This window comes from Thermobia domestica, chromosome 10 (assembly GCF_964235325.1).
Source record: "Thermobia domestica chromosome 10, izTheDome1.hap1.1, whole genome shotgun sequence".
NCBI lineage: Eukaryota > Metazoa > Arthropoda > Insecta > Zygentoma > Lepismatidae > Thermobia > Thermobia domestica.
The window spans coordinates 40589914-40612147 of NC_137463.1; the positions used below are offsets into that span (position 1 = coordinate 40589914).

The 22234-nt window shown below is 35.3% G+C and overlaps 1 protein-coding gene across 1 annotated transcript in view; it reads right to left on the bottom strand.

The window, feature by feature from the left end:
- Positions 1-14862, bottom strand: part of LOC145662463 (selenoprotein S-like) — a 34075-nt gene extending 19213 nt beyond the window's left edge. Inside the window, exons 1-2 of the mRNA XM_081728067.1 lie at positions 14556-14862; positions 3137-3280 (exon numbers count right to left, since the gene is read on the bottom strand). Coding sequence (XP_081584193.1) covers positions 3137-3280; positions 14556-14625 — 214 coding nt within the window. The 5' untranslated portion in view covers positions 14626-14862. The remainder of the gene's footprint in view (positions 1-3136; positions 3281-14555) is intronic.
- Between the last annotated feature and the right edge of the window lie 7372 nt (positions 14863-22234).

Sequence of the window (22234 nt, forward strand, 5' to 3'; positions counted from 1 at the left end):
TTCCAGGTCAGTAGACACCCTGCTTTTGGAAATGGGTATAGTTTTGACAAACTAGAACAAAATTACGTAAGTTTTGATAAAAGTATTCTGTGTAAATTCTTCTTAAAAGGTTTTCACAGCAATAAGCCTTAAAAAAAAAAAAAAAAAAAAAAAAAAAAAAAATGCAAGGAATAACATTATTATTTTTAAAATGTCATTGCCGTTTACCGTGCACACGAAATACTGCGAAATAAAGTTTTTAAGATGTGACAAGAGGAGTTCCATGTAAGCTGGCCAGATCTACTGAGGACAGTGTCAGAAAACATCGTAACAGTACAAAATAAAAAATGAAAACTTTTGAGTTTTAAGTCCCACGATTATGCCAGCTAGGGTAAAGGAGACGGTGATGATGAGAAATGAATGACATGATGCAATGAAGAAAATGGGAGGAAACGGGAGAACCCCGAAAAAACTTACGCACATGGTGTTTCTTTACCACCAAAACAGTATAGTTAAATATAGTACATTCAATATCACACGATGTACACAAAAGAGTACTTTACTAATACATTACAAGCATGAATTCGCATTCTTAAAAATTATTACATTATTAAGTTATAACAACAATGAAAATTTTCCGATTCATAAAAACATACTCCACTTATTCATACATCGTTGTTTAGCCGTGATGTGAAGTGGAAAATTTTCTTCTATATTTTTCCGGAAAATTTTTCGTTCTTAACAAATATCAGTGATCAAGTAACAATTCCTCAGTATTCATAAAATTGATTGAAATCATGTATAGAAATGTTAAAAAGTGAAAGATCGTTTAAAGAATCTGAAAATTTTCTTGGCTTAGACAATTTTCAGTACTATGTAGGAACAAGTTAAACAATTTTTCATGAATCGAAGTATTTTCTGCCTTGTATGGAAAAATTGAAGAATTTATTACGAGTCGGAAAATTTTCATCACGATGTAGAAACAGCTGAAAAAACTTTCATAATACGGACAATTTTGGATATTATATATAGTGATGTTTGGTGGAAAATTTTTCACTATATTTAACTGCACGTTCAGCTATAAAATTCAATTCCTAGCGGAAAGTTAGACAGCAACAAATTATCATTTTTCCAATTAGCTTTCGGAAACCAGAAAATTTTCTAATATTTCAAGTTGGGAAGTAAAAATATACAGTGTTTCTTGCTTTCTTTCTTTCTTTCTTTCTCTCTCTCTCTCTCTCTCTCTCTCTCTCTCTGTGTGTGTGTGTGTGTAAAGTGCAGGGAACATACATCGAGTTCGTAGAGAACAAATATCCCATTCCAATATTTAAAATGTAACAAGAAGTTGAAGAGAAACCTTTGTGAATTTATCAAGTTCAGAAACAAAAAATTTCACTATTTCTTCACATGTAGGACTGCCTATGTAATGAAATAACTACATAAAAGTTCCTTATGCAGATTATTTTTGTAACAGAAAATAAGAAAAAATTATTTTATTGTGTTTAACACTCGTAAATCATAATTTCAATATTGGAATTTTGTATAATCAACATCTTACAGCAGATATTTGTATTGTAAAACTACCATTATTATGTATAAAATATTGGAAGAACAACGACACAAATCAGCTTTCTTATTAGTTATATTTCACTTTCTCTTCTGAATGAATACATGAATAAATAAATGTTTATTTCCAGAAAATGATCAGTATTTGCTTTCATGAGTTACTTAAACTCGAATTTTGGGTAGTCAAAAATTTACAGTAGACACTTTATATTGTATCTACTTATTTATGAATGTTGCAGTATGTAAATCTATAAAAGTAATAAAGCTATGAGAAAACCGTCTTATGCGTATTAAACTGAAGAAATCTAATATTGTAAGATCAAAGGTGGATTCTGAGGGAAGAACGCATTGAAGTTTTTTGAAACATTCTTGAAATGAAGAATCGTTAAATTTTCGCTTCATGTAACTTCTTAAGACAATATTTATTACCAATAAATTTTACGGCTAAACAACGATGTAGGAATAAGTGGAGTATGTTTTTATGAATCGAAAAATTTTCATGACTTTTAATAAATTGAAATTTTAAATAATTGAATGGGATATTTGTACTCTACGAACTCGATGTATGTTCTCTGTACTTTGCATACATACAAATACATACACACACACACAAAGAGAGAGAGAGAGAGAGAGAGAGAGAAGTTGAATTGAGTTGATTTTGAGTTTAGCATCTCTTTCAGCAGCGAGACTATATAAGACGGGACCAACTGATTAACGTGGAATCCGAACTACATGAGCTCCCGCTGGGAATCGAAGCCAGGTCTTCCATGCCAAAGGCGCGTATGCTAATCGCTTAGCAACGAAGGAGCTCGCAGAGGAAGAGAGAGAGAGAAACACTGTGTAAAATATTACTTCCCAACTTGAAATATTAGAAAATTTTCCGGTTCCCGAAAGCTAATTGGAAAATTATAATTTGTTGCTGACTAACTTTTCTCTACAGAAATTCAATTTTGTAGCTCTATGTGCAGTTAAATATAATGGAAAATTTTCCACCTAACATCACTATAGATAATATCCAAAATTGTCCGGCTTACGAAAAGTTTTTTCCATTTCTTTCTACATCGTGATGAAAATTTTTTGATCTATGAAAATTCCTTTCACTTGTTTCTACAGAGAAATAAAACTTTCCGATTCACAAAAAGTTGTTTTACTTTTTGCTTCAAAATGATGAAAATTTTCCGACACATAAAAAGTTCTTCAATTTTTCCATATAAGACAGAAAATATTTTGATTCATGAAAAATTGTTTAACTTGTTTCTACATAGTACTGAAAATTGTCTAAGCCATGAAAATTTTCACATTCTTTAAACGATCTTTCACTTTTTAACATTTTTATACATGAATTCAATCAATTTTATGATTGCTGGGGAATTATTACTTGATTACTGATTTTTTTTTTTTTTTTTTTGAACGGAAAATTTTCCGGAAAATATAGCGGAAAATTTTCCACCTCACATCACTAAATATGACACATGAACTAACAATATAATAGCATAGGAAATACGAGTAACTGCTGTTTTAGAAAATACAGACAGCACACTTTCACTTCTTAATTGTACTTTATTACACATTACACACTTAAATTCTTTACCTTTGTGATGTCGTGCTATTTCGGCGTCTTCCTCTTTTTTCTTTTGCCATTGTGCAATTTTGGGTTCCAAGTTCTTCCACAGACAGACGAGAGCAATGCATCCTGCAAGCATGTACCAGCCATTCGTGGATACAAAACTTACAACTGTTGAGCGTAACAAGTACAAAAACGCATTAACAAACAAACTGTACTGTTAAACATTTACAAACATAAACAAATAAATAAAATAACTTTTGAAAGAAAAAAAAAAAAAAAAACACTTAAATGATTAAATACAAATCTCATACTTGATACTTCATAATAATGAAGAAAATACACCTTCAAAATAAGCATTACTTTATATCAGCCAGTCAATTCTATGGTATAAATAAATTGTAGACACTTTGACACTCTTATTACTGATTCTACATCAGAATGACTGTTGACTTAAGCTCAGTAATGCATCTAAATATTTGTTAATGCTGAAATTTTCAATGGAATCCACACCTTCGTCAGCGGTTTATTTATTTACCTAAACACACACTGCTGTTTTAACTACATCTCAGAGCTTCCATTATGTAATAAAAAAAATCAGGTTTGGTGTGCCACTTGTGTGAATAACAAAACGGCGCTCCCTACAAGCACTTAATGTAGAAAAACCACCACATTTCCCGACTTGTGAGAACCATACGACAGAATTTATATATATATAACAATTATATCGCACTTCTTATAACAGAAGCAATGAATTGAGCTCTCTGCATGTAGCTAAATGTGGTTAGCGTATGTACACGTCATCGGTGCGCGAGATCCTGCGGGAGCTGATGTGGTTTGTATTTCAGATTAAACTGTACGTCAAGCATATCAAACTCGCGGGTCATATGCGGTCCTTGACTCATTTTTCTGTGGTCCTTGTTTCACAGCTAGAATATGACAGAAATATATAATTTACATATTTAAAAAATTCTAAGGCTATTTATTTTTCTTGGCCTGTGTGATTTCCAGAGACTCGCAAATTCTCGCGTACGAAAAGGGACAAGAACTCCTTAGGAAAATTTGGGTTAACATACATTCATGTGACCTATGTTCTGAAAATAGTAGTTCGAACAGCATGTTTCTAGACATCCAAAAGTTGGCTGCAAGAAAAAATGCCGGAAAATAGACAATAAGTATCCAGTTACTACCCGGATTTTCTTCTGTTCCTTCTATTTTTCAGGCTTTCCAATGCTAATATATATCGGAAATCGGAAATCCCGACGAAAAATACAGGAAGTCTCGTGAAGCTGTGTAAAAGGAACATTTCAGTTATCCAGTAGGTAGAAATAAGAAAACAATTCACATGGAAATTACACCAATTTGTGACAGGACACGCTGCCCCATCAGCATTTGTGTGCCGTTGTTTTCGCGAGTTTTGCGTGTCGCTAACTTTGAGCGGTGTGACTGAGCGCTCCGCTCAGTAACCTTCTGAACTCCACCAATGTTGTCTAAACTTCACTGACAACATTGTCAACACAAGACACGATCAGCAGCAGCAGTTTAAAAGTAAGAACAAGTGAGAAAGCATAAAGAGAAGAATAAAATAAAAATGCAACTATGTAGAATTATTTGTAAGTGAATTAATAACAGAACATGAAGCTTTTAAGAACTTATTTTGTTTCAACCTGCCGGTAAAGGTAAGAAAACTGAATGTGCACAAAATAACAAGTAAGCCGTATTCGTGAAGAAGCAAAAACACTGCAAGTAAACATCGCATATCACTATTGAAGATCGTCATATTTAAAACACTTGTATTATAGTTAGTTTGCATGCGTCATAGTATATATATATATATATATATATATATATATATATAAAAAAAAAAATGATTTGAGCAATTGAATTTAACGTGAATTCACGTACTAATGTCAACGAAAAGAATTGAAACAAGTGATATGTGTATACGGTATACGACACATTAAAGCATGCTTTGCACTCGTAACGTCATAGAATTCTTTTAATATAATCGTTGAAACACATGCGCATATAAAAAGTAAATCTGAAATATTCATACAGTATTTATGTCAAGCGATATAATAATATTCATTTCAAATACTTCATTCATAACCTAATCTATTTTACTGTATACAGCATATCAGTGATACAAAGATTAAATGTAAAGTTTTTTGCGCCAGTCAGTATTAGTAGAAGTCAATCACTTGTATACACTCTAGAGGATCAGTAAATATAGAACGTCGTGTATATAATGAGCGCACAATATGAACGCATTACTTTGCATTGAATTCTTTTCGTCTTAAGCACAAATTTGGAACATATATCCAGAAAAAGCGCTTGAAAGAATATCAATCTATATTTGATATAGGCCTATATAATAGCATACCTTCAATTTATAGCTACAAAAATATCTAACAATTACAGTAGTAATATGACATCGTTACATAACGGCATTATTTCTGAAAACTGTGCTAGCTAACATATTTATCTGTGAAGAATGTTTGAAATATCAGTAATAAGTTGAATTCAGTCTAAATAAAAGTTCGCCAGTCGCGACTATCAAGTGTCAGTTAGTTAGTCACTTTGCATTCAAATTAGTATTTCACTAGTGAATCATCTGTTCAGGAAAAGATAGAACTGAAGATAGAAACAATTATACCAAGTGGCAAGTACTATATAATAGTTCAGTGCATCCGTAAAAAGGAAATAATTAAAAATAATAAATAAATAATAAATACAAATATAAATAGGAGATCAAATTTCTCTAAAACAATTCTTTCTAGACATTTGAAATAACAATTTGCTACTGTCGTCTGGACTTTAATTTATTCTGAAAAGACTTTTAGAAATATAGTAGAGAAACCCTATTGCATGTATTATTATTATTTTGGTTGTATGTAGTATTTTGTATATTTCCTTGTTTTATATATCTTATTTCTTTTGAGTACTTGTCAATCTCATTTTTATGTTGAACGGTATCAGTAATTAAAATCAGTGACGTTGCCAAATCATTATTGAAGCGACTGTTTACGTCAAAATATTGTTCGTTTGTGCTGAGCATTATCTGTTGTGTATATGAATACTATTTTCTGATAGAATGTGGTATTATAGAAACAAATATAGTACATAAATACACATGGTTTTTAAGGGGGCAGACTACTGAATATTTTTGAAAAACTACTAATTTTTCTTTTGCCCGTTTTTCGTAAGTGGAAAGAGGTAATAAAATGTAACTTACCACAATAATAGATAATGCTATTTTACACCCGAAAATGCGGATCGAAAGAATTTTCAGTGTTGCCATCCATAGAAATTACAGTGTGACCAGAATTTGAATTACTCAAAAATCTAGGTAAAGGCAGCGACTAGAAAAATAAAGTCAACGGTAATTGATGACTTATCATGCTGTCTATCCTTCTTGTTTACTACTTTTTAAATAATATTTCTATTTATTTTATAAACCTTACATAAATTCTTACAAAATAAATAAGTCATTACAAAATAAATAGAAACATTATTTAAAAAGTAGTAAACAAGAAGGATAGACAGCATGATAAGTCATCAATTACCGTTGAATTCATTTTTCTAGTCGCTGCCTTTACCTAGATTTTTGAGTAATTCAAATTCTGGTCACACTGTAATTTCTATGGATGGCAACACTGAAAATTCTTCCGATTTGTATTTTCAGGTGTAGAATAACATTATCTATTATTGTGGTAAGTTACATTTTATTACCTCTTTCCACTTACGAGAAACGGGCAAAAGAAAAATTATTAGTTTTTCAAAAATATTTAGTAGTCTGCAGCCTTAATAACAAGTTTACGCAAGTGTATTCTGAAACTTCTGAGTCTGCATCATCTCCCTACGTCCACGCTACGTCTGACAGCTTCGTGAATCACAACATTGTGGAGATTTATATTGAAGGCTCGAATGGTAAGTTGTCGATTACGACCCAAGTGTGTTGTAGTATTAATATTGGTATTCCTCTTTGAGTTCAATATTTCTTGATACACGTTTTCGGAGCGTGCGCTCCTGCTACCGAGATTCCGGATAACGGGAGGTTATTAAAATTTTGCGTCATATTTTAACCACTAATACCCTCCGCCGTTACCGTCACCGTTACAAATTGTTATATGAACATACATCTAAATATAACTAAATGGGTAATTATCTCGTTGCAAAATTTTATACGAGTTTCTTAGTGTTTTTGTACGTAGATCACCAAGTACTAAGCAAGTGTAAAAAGATATGCATCAGGAAATCAGTGTTTGTAAGTATACGTCTCCAAGATGAAAATATCTAAGGAAAGGAAATATATCCAATAGTAAAAATATCAGTTACACTTTCATTTTCTTCAGTGCCCGAATATGCTTATTTGCCATCTTCCGTTTCTCTTTGTTCTACTCGTCTTGGGGGCAACATTAATGTCAGCCATGTCTTTTTTTTTTTTTTTTTTTTTTTTTTGATAGCGCAGAAGATAATCTTGTTTGAGCATCTTTCATTAGTCTAGTATCCTACTTCCATTTCCTCTCTGTAATATTTTATCCATTTCATTTAATTTCTTCAGAGACGATTCACTCTTTGAAACTTCCTTTGATATAGCTTCTTGATTCGCATTTCTAAACGCACTTTCTTCTCTGGAAATCTTTACCACTGTGCCCTCTTCTAAGTAATCTTTATACATTCTCCACGCGTTCTGCATAGCATCTATTAATTGCTTTATAACAGGTAGGTTACTTTCAAAAGTGGAAGTAGCAATGCCACAAAAATATAGGAGGTTTCGTTAAAATCTAGGATATACAGGAGTTTATAGGAATAGACGCAAATATACAGAAAATATAAGAGCATTGGAAAGCCCGATTTTTTTTTTTTTAAAGAACTACAATGTTATAGAGACGATTATGTTCAGAACAAGAAAACCTCGATTCCTTAAATTTGCAAAGAACACCTACACGGCTCTGTTCATTATCAAGAGGTCATAAATCTATGAAAACAATAAACGACCCTCGGTTAGAAAGAGGAAAAAAGTTTTTAAACGTAACCTTTTCTCCAGATTTCTTTTACTTAATTTATCACAGAAAGTAATAACATGTCTTTATTTTTCACTTGTGTTCCTTTCTTGTTTCTTTTTCTACCTAATGACATCAGACATCTGGCTTAATAAGGGTTGGGTTGCCCTTTTGGTAGTGATGTGAGACAAGGCTCTTATGTTTTGAAACGGACGATAAGTAAGACTTCATGTATTCACTCTCGTTTAAATCCACCATTAAGTATGAAAATGGCTTTTTCAAATTTTTTCTTGCAGCCTGCACTGTTGTAAACTGATGTCTGTTTGCCCTATTTAAGATTCCGAATTTTACGTACTAGCTGCAGATCAATGTTTCTACAGTCTCACTACTGCGCAGGACGCTAAACCCTAACTAAACCAACCAAACAAAAGCAAATGACGTAATGCACGTAAGCCAGACAACAGAGCACAAAGCCAGACGGACACGTAACGTAAAGTAGAAGCTGCATTATCATATACGAGGAAAGAGCAGAAACTAAGGTTACAAGGCCAACATTTTTGAAGTTTCGTCTGTTATAGAGGAATGAGGACTGTGCAGTAATTTTAATACAAGGAGTTGGCAACTGTGCAGAGTTTCAATCATCTGCCACCTACGATGCTAGTTGTAGGTAAACACAAATGGCGCAAAAAAAGAAAGAAAAAAAAGTATCGTGAATAAGTCCGCTCTTATTCGATTTCTGGGGGGTGAAACGTGTAACCGCGGCTAAAATTTACTGGTAGAGGTTTACGGAGAGACTGTAATGTCTCGTTAGCATATCGCAGAAGCGTCCGTCTCATATAGTCTCGCTGCTGAAAGGGGACTCAAAATCAACTCAACTTAACGCAGAATGGTATCGAAAGTTTGCGACTGGTATAGAAAACATCACCGACGAGGAGCGCAGTGGCCAACCCATCACGGCATTAACAGATTTGAACACAGCTCACGTGGAGGAGCTGATTCACGGCAACAGGCGAATCACATTACAGTATCTAATGGCAGAATTGGGAATGTCGTTCGCAAGCATTCGTCACATTGTGCACGATATTCTGCGGTACCGGAAAGTGACAACGTGGCTGAACACGCAAGAACAGGATTTTTTACCTGAAGGAAATCTTCAAATTCATCCCACGATCCTACAAGTACCTCAACCGATATGGAGACTGTCACAAAATAACCTAATGCATGTACTATCTGTGGCTGTATTGGTTGTATGAAATAATATATACACGTTTCACTGCAGGCTTCGTAACCTCACTTTCTGATCAACCCTCGTATACGCCATCCTACCAACAATTATTAAATATCAAAACAGATACAAAAAGGAGAGTTTTTTAAATTTAAAATAGCGTACATTCAGCAGCTATGTCTCATCTATTTCAACTGTCAAACCTCCGCCACTAATAAAGCCTACTAAATGTCCTGACGAACTTGAGGTCTCGAATTACTTACGAATATCCACTTCTCACTGACATTTGCTCCAAATACGTTGAACAATTCCTATTATAGTAAATATGACACACTTTAGTAAGATCCCCCACGAAATGCTGAAAACTATTTGCACCCCATTAGACAGAAAGTACAATTTTTCGCTAACTGTAATAAGCCTACACCAATGCAATACGTGTAGCAAGGCCGGCGCGAGAGGGAGTCGAGCCGTGCCATCGCCCAGGGTGGCAAGTCTAATGGACGGCAAAATTTGAAAAAGAAAAGTATACTATCAAAATATAATGCTTCGTAATAGCCCCCCATGGTAAAATAAAATTGTGTTCACCTAAGAATGTAATTGAACTTACTTTACTTAGAATCGAGATAATACTCACTCAGGAAATTCGGAGCATTCTCCTTCATTTTCAATTATCAAACTACTAGCCACAGGTATCTCGTTCAATATTTCCCTTGAAGTGGCGTATATAAGAAATGAATTGAAATGAAATATTTAGAGTTTTACGTCCCACGTTTATGCCGGTTAGGCTAAAGGAGACGGTGATGATGAGTAATGAATGAAATGGTGGAATGAAGAAAGTGGGAGGAAACGGGAGAACCCCGAGAAAACCCACGCACACGGTGTTTGTCCACCACAAAGTCCACTTGGCGGGGGCTGGTATTGAACCCGGAACCCCAAGCACCAGAGGTGAACGCTCTACCACTGATGGCGTATATAAGATTTTCAGCCAAAGTGGATAAGAGGATCAAGGTTTCTTTTATACTTTTTCTATTCAGCAATATTCTAACGCTAAACTACAAGTATGCAAAAGATACGATCTTACTTGAGACAGGCGTTTCTTGCCTACAGCTCCTAGTGACATTTAGGTTCTAGCAACGAGTTGTTAACCAATTTACTGAGCATATGACAATAATCGTTCGTTTTGTACAAATTACATACAGTAATGGCGAATGCCTTCTAAAAATTTGCGAATTCTTGGTTTGGTTCCGGTAACAGACATCACTAGTCTAGGACTTACAGAGGTAATAATTAAACAGCTAAAGGAAATGAACATTCCTATCGAAGATACGAGGGGCCAAAGATACGACAATGTTTTCAATATGAAAGGCAAACATTCAGGTATTTAGAAAAGAATTTAAGAAATGAACTCCCGAGCCTTCTATGTTCCTTGCGGTAGTCATTCACTAAATCTTGTCTCAACGATGCAGCCACAGCATCTCAGAGCGCAGTTTCATTTTTTGTATAGTTAGAAAGGTTTATGACTTTTTTTTTCTGCGTCAGTTCAATGTTGGGTCATACTAAAGGAACGTATTAACAGTTTCACTTTAAAACCATAAGCTGGGAGAGGCGAATTGATGCTGTTACTCCATTTAGATATCAAATAGGAGAGGTCTATGATGCCTTATTTCAAATAATTAATGGCAACAGAACAGATAGAATGGTCACCGACGATGCTCTGTGTATAGCAAACAAGCTCCGTAACTGTTACTTTCCTTTGCTCACTCGTTATCTGGTATGACTTTTTACTCCACATAAACATAGTAAGCAAAAGTCTCCAAAGCACTGATTCTCATGTGTTGGATTCAGTCGGGTTTCTTGAAAATGTATTTGAGTACTTTGAGAGGAGAAGAAATGATGCAAAGTTTCAATCTTACTTAGTTGATGCGATGGGGTTGGCATCAGCATTAGATATGGATGATCCACGAATAGGTAATACAGTTTAAGCTCAAAGTCGAAAGGAGAAGAGACAGTTTCAGTACGAGGCAGAGGATGAAGCTATTGAAGATCCACAAACAAGATACAAGATCGATTTTTATTACAAAGTTCTAGACGTGATTGTGTTAGCTTTAACAAAAAGGTTTGAACAACTTAAGCATCACAGCTAGTATTTCGATTTTCTTTACGATATAATAAATGTTAAAGATATGCCACCTGAACGTTTGTCTGAAAAGTGTACTAAACTTGCCATTTTAACACATGAGTAATCTAAAGATATCAACCCCAGTGATTTGAAAGACGAACTGAAGTGTTATCCGCTATAATTAAGCCTAAATGTTCACCAAAAGAGACTTTAAAATTAATTAAGGACATGACTTTGCACACGACGTCAGTGTTGCACTTAGGATTTTGCTAACCTTACTGGTAACAGTGACAAATGGAGAAAGAAGTTTTGGCAAATGGTGAAAGAAGTTTTTCGATACTTAAGCTTATTAAAAACTATTACATTCTTTTATGTCTGAAACACGCTTGAGTAGTCTATCGATGGTATCAACAGTACACCAATTGGCTGGAACATTGGACTACGCGAATGTAATACAGAAATTTGTTCATAATAAAGCAAGAAATGTGTCTTTCAATTAACGTGTGTTAAATTTATGTCTGTCTATTGTGTTCTAGTACATTGCAAGGTTTAGGCTAATCCCTTAGTTTTGCCGTAATATTTGATTCACTATATTATCTTCATGCTCCATACTCTATTGGAAACACCTTTTGATATAAAAATAAACTTAAAAATTAAAATTCTTAGTTATGACTAAAGCATACTTCTTTTATTTTATTTTCTGTATGTGCTGCTGTACATCACAGATATACAGCGAAAACGAGCATACTGAATATTGTGTCATGTAACGAGTCGTTTAAAAATTATGTTAGCATTCGACAGATGTAGTTTAATTTTTTTTTTTTTTTTTTTTTTTTTAACCTTTCCATTTCATACATGTTTCTAAATGGGGCATATTACTTTTTTGTGAGACTTGAACGTCTTCTGTCCAAATAAAGTTTGCGGATTAAAGGAGTAGCATGTGAAAGTACCGCACAGGGCGGAAAACTGCTAGCGCCGGCCCTGCGTGTAGCTGTTAGCTTTCATATCAAGTTGATGGCCTTCAGTATTGCTGAAATACGACGAATGTCGAACGTTTCATCACTAAATAACACGTTTGAACAAACATTAAACATTACGTTAACGCAGGGTCCTGACAACAAGCAACTGACAACTCTGTGACTTCAAACTAAACCTATAAATCCATGCTTCATGATGAAACATAATGACATTACAAATGGAACAGATTCATTCTCAAAAATGGAAGCAAATCACTAACTCAAAGAACTGAGTGAGTAAATCAATAATGAATGCATTGGCTAAAGCAAAAACTTATCTGTGACAAGATTTTACTTTGGGCAATTCACTTCAGATTTATTGTACAGATCTATAGATTTGTAAAATTTACAGAACAAATTTGTAATAATTTTAATAGACTAATGTGTACATAGTCTAAATATGTTGTGTTCTTACTTCTGAGATATGTATCTACATAGAAATTCAGTAATAGAGGTCGAATTTGTTATGCACGGATTCGCCCATTTAGCTAGTGACCACAGTATACAAATTGAAATGACGTCAAGTAGTCTATCTGAAGTCAATGTACTAACTCATGAGGAGCAACTATAGAAGTGTCCACATAACTGAAATTTACGCTAGTAATGTTCGTTACTTTGGAATACAAACATGCGAGAAATGAAAACAGCGGGATAAAACGTCTTTAGTAATGTACAAATACATAATTCAAAGCAAAAGGTAAAAATAAATAAATAAATAAAATAAACTATACACAGTGCTTTGCTCTAACCTCGTTTATGTGCATATCCACCTTCGCTGGCGCGCCTGCCCTCTATAGACTCATCACCTCGCTGCTGCTCGGGTCCCCTGCTGCACTCCTGCCGTGACTCGTTTAGATAGTATTCGTGCATTTTAGTGGCCACATCATACTAAGCGCACGAGTGCTATTTAACAGTTACGGAATGGTGAAGCTGGTGGTCCCGCACGGGGGTGCATCCGAAGGGAGCACGCGCATCAGCGTAGAGGGGGTAATGAAAACAAGTCGACTTTGGCAATAATATGAGTTTCAATAGCACTTGTCCTGGTTCCTTACTAGTAATACTACTTATAAACATAAAATACAGCTTCTCTGCACTGTGCAGAAATACACCGCTGGTGGAAAATAATATCTAGTACAGTAGTTTTTCATATGCACTCATTTATTTTATCCGCCACAATGCACTTATAATGATTTTACACTAGTAATCCTAAAATACAGCTATATTACCTTTTATTTAATTCTGTCGTTTGCAGAAATTTGTTCCTTTTAAATATGTCTTTTCATGCTGAGTACTAAATTTTGCCTTTAAATGTTTCAAAATGTGGTGTGCCCTAACTTGACCATCATCTAATTTTTAACCGCTAATATTTGTGTTAAAGCAGTAAGATATATATTCAATTCGATTCAATTGGCCTATGTTTAGCAGAAGGTGTCCAGCTCTTTTCTGTAAAAAATGTTGGTAATTCCTACACATTAGGTTGGTTTAGGGTAGGTTAGGTTCGGTTAGTTTATGTTATATTAGTGTATGGGCCCAGCATAATTTTCGGCTTGTGTATAGCCCGCTCCCCCCAGTTCTTTGTCACCGGAACTGGGAGAGTCACTACTACTACTTATATCGAGAACAGAACCCAACCAACCCCTGCGGGGCTTCTAACCCGTTCCTACTACTACTACTACTATTGCTACTAACTACTACTACTACTGACACTGCTACTACTACTACTTTTACTAAAACTTCCTTACCACAAGATTTACATCTTAAATCTTTATAACATGCGATTCCGATTCATTATGAACTAGTATGAATCGTTAGAATCACTATGATTCGTTAAAAATTACTGGGGGGAGCGGGCTATACTCAATCCTAATTTTCCAAAAAAAAAAAAAAATTGATAGAATTTAACTTATTTCTACTAATATTAGGTTAGTTTAGGTTACTTTAGGTTAAGTTAGGTTAGATTTGGTTACGTTCTGTTGCGTCTAAGTACTTGCATTATTCATTTCTCTTCTAAATTTTGTGTTTTTTACGTGCTTCTGGACCCCTTGTACTAAACATACTCCATTCAATTATGTATACGAACCTTGATCTAAAGTACTATCAAGAAAATTTGGTGGGTTCTCCAGATGTGGAGGTTCCTGGTGAGCATCCATGATGACTTGTTAGTCCTGAAATACCGCTGACGTTTACTTCCTGCTCTGTTGCACAATCGAACTTCAAAGTACCAATAAGAAAAAACAGATATTTTATTTATTTAAGGCAACCAATTGAATGAATTTGTTTAAAGTAATGTAAAAGTAAGAAACATTATATGTATCTATCACTAAACGTCAACAAACCAACAGTTTGTCAACACTATTTCGATTCGAAAAATTAACAGCTGATATGTATTTGCAGTAGTGCCAAGTCTTCGTTTTCCAGAAAGTTTCGGTTAACAATGGACCTTTCCAAATTCAAATTTTGTACCGTACAATGACATCAAAATCCATGTTCTCTGGTAAATAAGTAGTGAAAGACATCAGAGCTTTCTATTACTATAAATTACATTTTTATTTATATGATTGATCCTTAATACGAACTTATCAAATTACCGTCAAAAATGACGTCGAGAGAAAAGGAGTTTGGATGACTTGTGAAGCGATAAATTTCACCCTAAAATGTTGATTTTCAATTTAGTACTCCTTTCAGCAGCTATGCTATATGAATATATAGGGATGAGCTCAACGGTAATTGACTTATCATGTTGCCTTGACTCTTTGTTAACTACTTTTTAAATAACACTTGTATTTATTTTGTAATAAACAGAGAGTGTAATTTTAATAACTTTCTTTTTATTGCAATTACCGCTGAGCCCATTTTTCTAGTCGCTGCCTTAACCAAGATTTTTGGGTAATTCATATTCTGGCCACACTGTAATTTCTGTCGATGGCAACACTGAAAATTCTTTCGATTCGTATTTTCGGATGTAGAATAACATTATTATTGTGGTAAGTTATATTTCATCATCCCTTTTCACTTAAGAGAAACGTGCAAAAGAAAAATGGCTAGCTTTTGTATAATTTTTAGTAGTCTGGCCCTTTATTACTGAGGAAAAAAAGAGTTGTTAGAGTATTGGACTCACGTCCGCGTGGTCCAGGATTGGAATCTCGGCTTGTGCTTCCTAATTTTCAACGTCTACTCAGCATTGTAAGGTAAACTGGGGAGTCATGTGAATAAAAGACGTGACAGTCACTAGATCTTGAAATCACATATTATTATACCACATTGACTTGATCCCTAGTCTTCCGTTGCAAGCGCTGCTATCGTCTGAAGGAATCCCACTCACTTTCTCTCGCTTAGCAACAGCTGAAACCTTATTGGCTCAACGCGAGGGTGTGTGAGGGTGTGAGCTTTAGTTCGCATTTTTGCCACGGCTCCAGACATTTTGGCATCACAATAATATGCCTGTTAGAGACAGTGCAACGCAGCGCTCTGAGCACGTGTTCGTCGCTAGGTTGGACATAGTTCATCCAATCGCTAACAGATGGAGTAGGAGTGGCTCATACTCAGAAAAAAGGGATGTTACGCTAAGTGGTTTGGTTTGTCTGGTATCTAATCTTTAAAATTTTCAGGACAAGGATGTCAAATCTGCTGCGAACAGCTAGTTTGAGAAGCAATACTATCTTTTCTGTTAAGGAATTTGAAAAACTTCAGGATCGATGCAACGATTGTGTAAATCTTGGGGAGGATGGTTAAGTTAATTTATAATAATAATAATAATAATAATAATAATAATAATAATAATAATAATAATAATAATAATAATAATAATAATAATAATAATAATAATAATAATGAGCCACGCTAATTCCTATGTTAGTGAACAGTCATACACTCACGCTAATAGGTATCGCCACTTGCGCTATCGATTGCTACTCACTGATTTGAATCAAAGCAATGTTGTGAATAAGCCCTTGAATAACTCCATAAATATGGTATGAAGTTTAAGATGGTTGATTGTCAATGTTAAAAATGATTTTAATTAAATGTAAACAATTACAGCTTTTTATTAAGCAACAGTAGCGGACCTAGAATGTAAAAACGGGTGGAGAGAGAGACCCTAGACTATGGTAGGTATAAGTTTAAAATTATTCATGGGTGCTACAGAAGTTTCTAATTTAACTCTTTCCCGACCAGCGGCGCAAATCTGTCTTCAACATTGGGGGGACGGGTAAGACCATTTCCATTTTTTTTAGTGATGTTCACGATTTTTATGAAGCTGAAAAATAATGCTGTGGAGGATCAAGGGAGCAGAGTTGTCTTTAACATTGGGAGGCGGGAAAATTTTAGTCTTATTCTGAGGGGGACATCAATTTCATCTCACTTTCCTTTGTGGCAATCGGACACAAATCATCACCTTTCTTCCCAAAAACCACATTTCAAATCGGATTATTGGGGGGACAGTTCCCCCAGTTCCAAGATTGGAGGGAACGTGTGCCCCTCATTCCCCCGGGATTTGCGCCAGTGCTCCCGATGGATATTATGGCTAGGTTGGACGTTGGCGTTGTGGACCTCAAGTATTGTTTTACACATCATCATTATAGGCATTCTGCTATTATTGGCAGGCTACTTGCCGATCTGAGAAGCTTCCATGCTCTACGGTCTTCTGGTAACTTGTTCGTCTTCACATACGATTTTTCTGTTTTAATATCGTCCATTAATGGCAGTTTCCTTCGCCATCTTCTTCTCTTTCCTGCCACCATACCCTCTAGCACATCTCTCATCATATAGTTCCTTCTTGGCTAATGTCCCAATCACTTTCTTTGTTCCTCTTCTTAATAATATCTCAAATTGTTCTTTTCCTCCCACCATTTCTAACACCCTCTCATTCGTTTCCCACTCGACCCAGCTAATTCGCTCATTCTTCTTCACGACCATATTTCGAAAGCTTCCAGCTATTTCTCATCATTTTTGCGTTATGTCAATGTTTCTGACCCATACAACACAATACTCCACACGAAGCACTTTATGTGTTTTTCTCGCAACTCTTTATTCAAGATCCCAAAAAATAGTACTTTCTTCCTGCTAAAGGCTTGTTTCGCCATTCCTATCCTTGCTTTTATTTCACCTTCACATTTCATGTTATCATTAATAATACTACCCAGATATCGAAAACTAGTCACCTGTTCTATTTTTTTTCCTTCTACCTCTATATTTGACACCGACAGCTCCATTCCAATCACCATGGCTTTTGTCTTTTCTAACATTTATTTTCATCCCATATTCTTCACATCCCTTCCTCAAGTTTTCCAACATTTTATTGATTTTCTCTTCAGATTCTGTATCACGCGCCATATCATCCGCAAATCGTATACACCCAATCATTCTGCCTCCTACTGAAATGTCGTCTTCATTTTGTAGGCTCTTTTTCATTATCTCTTCTAGATAGATACTAAATAATGTATACTAGAGAAAGTGTCCCTGTCTAACTCCTCTTCCAATTGTACTTTCTTCTGTCATTTTCTCCCTTATTCTAACACTTACTTTGTTGTTTCATATATAAGTTTCTTATGGGTCTTCGATCTTTCCATTCCAATCCAACTTTCTTTTAGAACTTCCAACAATTCCCAATTCACGCGATCAAAAGCCTTTTCTAGATCAATAAATACCACATACATCTGTTTTTTTTCCTTTTTTCCTTACGTAACAGCCCATATAGCACAAGTATGTCCATAGGATGTCCGAGACTGAGCCCGCAACGGACGACGGGACATCCCGGGATTATCCGAATGTGCTCTCGGGACATCCACAGGATTTCCGAGGGAGATCCAGATGTCCGCTAATATCCCGGGATATTGAACGGGACCACGAAGGGATGTCTATTGGTTTTCCCTCGGACCTCCTGTCCCATCTGGGACGTCCCGTGGACATTCTTCATGGGAATTCTTCAGGACGTCCCATGCAGGACGTCCATGGGATGTCTTATCATTGTCCCGACAATACCAGGAACCGAATGGGATGATTGGGATCAAAATGGGACATTTCAGGGAAGTAGTGTGCTAGGTGGGAGAAAAACTGCAATTGAAACTATATCTAGTGTTTCAAAACTTTTGCAATAAGAAGTAAAAGCCAACATTTACTATAAACTTTCAAAAATATATAAATAATAGTTTCAATTATTTTTGCTCACTCAAAAACCTGAGGGAGCCTAGGCCACCCAGTTTAGATCCACCACTGTAAGCATGCTTTTAACCTTCGAGAAGTCGCGCTGAAAAAGTAACGCGAGTAGTCGCGCGCGGTCAAAAGGACCGCACGAACATAATGTGATGCAAATATCGTTTCAAACATTTTTCTCGTATTAGAAACGTAATTTTGTACATTTTCTGATTAAGAGGGAATAACATTTTTATTATTATAATAAGTTTTACAGTAATAACTATTAGAGAAACCTACAATTACGTAAGTCCTTTTTTTATTTCTCATTTAGAATAAAATGTTTTTTTTTTCGTTACATATTTCTTCAGATAGATGGCTACGCACTGGTTTTATTGAAAATTCTAAATCTGATGGCGATCTTTTGTTTTTGTCAACTCTGGTTCGTCTAAAATTAGAAATACAGTAGTAAACTAGTTAAAAATATACTATATCAACGTAAGACTAAAACAAAGCTTCACAGCGCATTTTACATTGAATTAGAGCTCACTCGTAGCTAAGCGGTTAGCATACACGCCTTTGGCGTGGGACTTCCGGCTTCGATTCCCGGTGGGACCTCATGTTGTTCGGATCCCTCGTTAAGCAGTAGATTCACGTCTTACAAGCCTTGATGCTGGAAAGGGCGCTAAATTGAAATCAAATCAAATTTACATTGAATTATTTTACAGTTCTGTTATTTTGAAACTTCACCTATAGAGCACCACATCGAATTATTGTAGGTTATCTTCAAATTTACACTGTTCTACACTTCGTCGTCGCTTATTTCGTCCTCTCATGCTCCATATATATATGTTATGATTTTCCTCAGACAAAGCTTCCACGAGATCATCTCGGCCGATTTATCCAAATAGTCCATTACTAACATTTCCCTCCGTATTTTAAGCTGTTCATTTCTAATTTGCCCTTCTTTTGTACTTGGTATCAGTTTGTTAACTCTGTCGACCTCTCTTCCGTCCATTAAAATAATATTTATGTTTATAAAGCTTAAAACATCTCCAAAGCAAAGGTCACGTGCAGAGCGAAACACTGAGAAAAAACATTACACGGTTAGTCGCGCGCGGTGGAAAGCACCGCAGAATCACTAAACAATCACTCATAGTTAAACTAAACAACGGATAGCGGAGTGATTGAGCAGGAATGTTCGGGAAGTTGAGGGGGAAGATTAGCTAGACGGAGAAGTCTGTCGGACAAACAGAATGGACACTAGATCGAAAATAATTTCCCTGCGGTGCTTTTGACCGCGGCGCGACTACTCGAGGGTTAAGTTATAGTATAGAGGGGCTCAAGGCCTCGGGACAAACTACTTTTTTTTTCCTTTTATATATTATTGTTGAATTGAAGTTTTTTCTCTCCATGTTCGTCCAGAAAATTGTCCTTCTGTCTTTTTAACTCAGATACTTAATTCTCTCTCTCTCTCTCTCTCTCTCTCTCTCTCTCTCTCTATATATATATATATATATATATATATATATATATATATATATATATATATATACGCATTATGCATGTTCGTATTTCTATTTTTGACTTTGTAATTTTAAATCAAGGAAAAATTATAATAACATATATGCTTACATGATACTTCAGTACAAATGAATACTTCAGTACTTCAGTACATTTTATAACGCCAGACAACTGGGGAAAGATTTGGGAACGCAAATGAGGAAAAGATATTTCAAGTTTTCCTTACAAATGGATGAAACCACCCTTTAATTTACGCTTCTTCAATCTTGATTATATGGTTGGGTCAAAAATTCCAACATGGTAATTTTAGGATTAAGAATGCCGTGGGCCATCTTGGCCGGAAATTGTTTTGCGTTAACCTTGTATTTCAGGTGTTCTCTTCTCGTGGACGTTGCTTTCCCTTTCAAGTTCATTTTTTTTGGTCTGTTTTTTCACGACCACGTGTACGCATTTAATGATATATCATAGACATATCTGGAAGAGTTTCTATTCGTTTATAAATAAACGCGTTTAACGAAAAACAAATTCAAGGTATGACACACAAATTGATATACTTCATTGATCTGAATAAGACGATATCAGTGAATGTTAAATTACCATGCGTAATTTTCGAGAAAATCGAGATAAATTATTTTCTTTGTGAACCTAAAATTTGATGCTATATGATAGCCATGACACCCAGGCTAGGGTTGCCATTCATCCCGGAGAAACCGGGATCGTCACGGAATCGAGATCTGCGTCCCGGAGTCCGGAAAATATTTCTCGGGAGGCTTAAATGTCCCGGATTTCAGCGAAGAAGAAAGGAAAAGAGTTTTGTTTTCCTTCATAGGATTAAGTATATAATTATTCTCTTCAACCTCCGAGTATGGCAGTTCAAAAGTTGAAAAAAAAAACTTGAATACATAAAACATGGATTTAATTAAGTTAACGATTTAACTACTTTGACATTGAACGAACCATTCGTTTCATTAAACCAGGGACAAAAGGTTTAAAATAAAGTAAAAAGTCAACGAAAGAAGTTCTTTGAAGATAGCAAACGCCGTCAGAACATATTGCCAATGCATTAATCTTTCTTTTAAAAAAAATGAAAAGAAAAAGAAAAAAGAAAGAAAGAAAGAAACAGACAAAACGTGTGAAAAGAAACATCATAACTTGAATAAGGTAAAACAGACTCTGAAAGCCACGAAACATAATGGCTTTCCTGAGATTATTTTTTTAAAAATCATTTTTTACCAGGGGGAAGGGGAGTAAATCATCTGCTTAGGTTTGCTTAATTAGAGAGGAGAATATCTACTAAGATGACTAAAAATGTGATTACGTAATACCTGAACAACTGTATCTAATAGAAGAAAGTAAATTAGTATATAACACATCTTTTCATTTTAAGCATTTCAAAGATTCTCGTAATTTAGTAGCGTCCCGGATTTTCTGAAATATGGCAACCTTAACCCAGGCACGCACCCAGAAATTTATGTTGGGAGGGATCCAAAATTTGGAGGGATCAAATACTACAAGCCACTACGTCTGTGTGGTATTGAACAGGTATATTCTGCACCCGAAAAGACGATAAGTAATTGTATAGTATTGCTACCTATATTTTAAGAAAAAAGTGATAGGATTGTTTTTATCGCGTTTCGCGTTGCTGTACTGTGAGCAATGCAACAAAACCTCGTGTACCACGCTAGACAAAAGCCTCTCCAATGTTTTGATTGAGACACATGGTCAATGCATTCTGGATTCTCTCTCAGCCTGGCTGACTGCTTCTAGTCAACGTGCGGCTACCCCAAGAGTTCAAACGAGACGAAACAATACAGATACGAACAAAGACAATTATTTCAAAACATACACTTTCCGAAAGACGAGGCATCACGTTTGTGATAGCTTTTAGAGACGAGACAGCCTTAACTCTTTTCTCGTGAGACAACCGTAACAAGAATCGAATCCGTTACCACACGCAGCACACAGAAAACACGCACGCTATCCACCCAGGCTTGAAGGGTTATTAAGAGACCTCATCGCGGCGAAATTAAAATACCACTAATTTTACAGTAATTATGTGATAACTTCAAATAGATAAAAGATTATCGAAAAGTGAAAGAAGAGCTC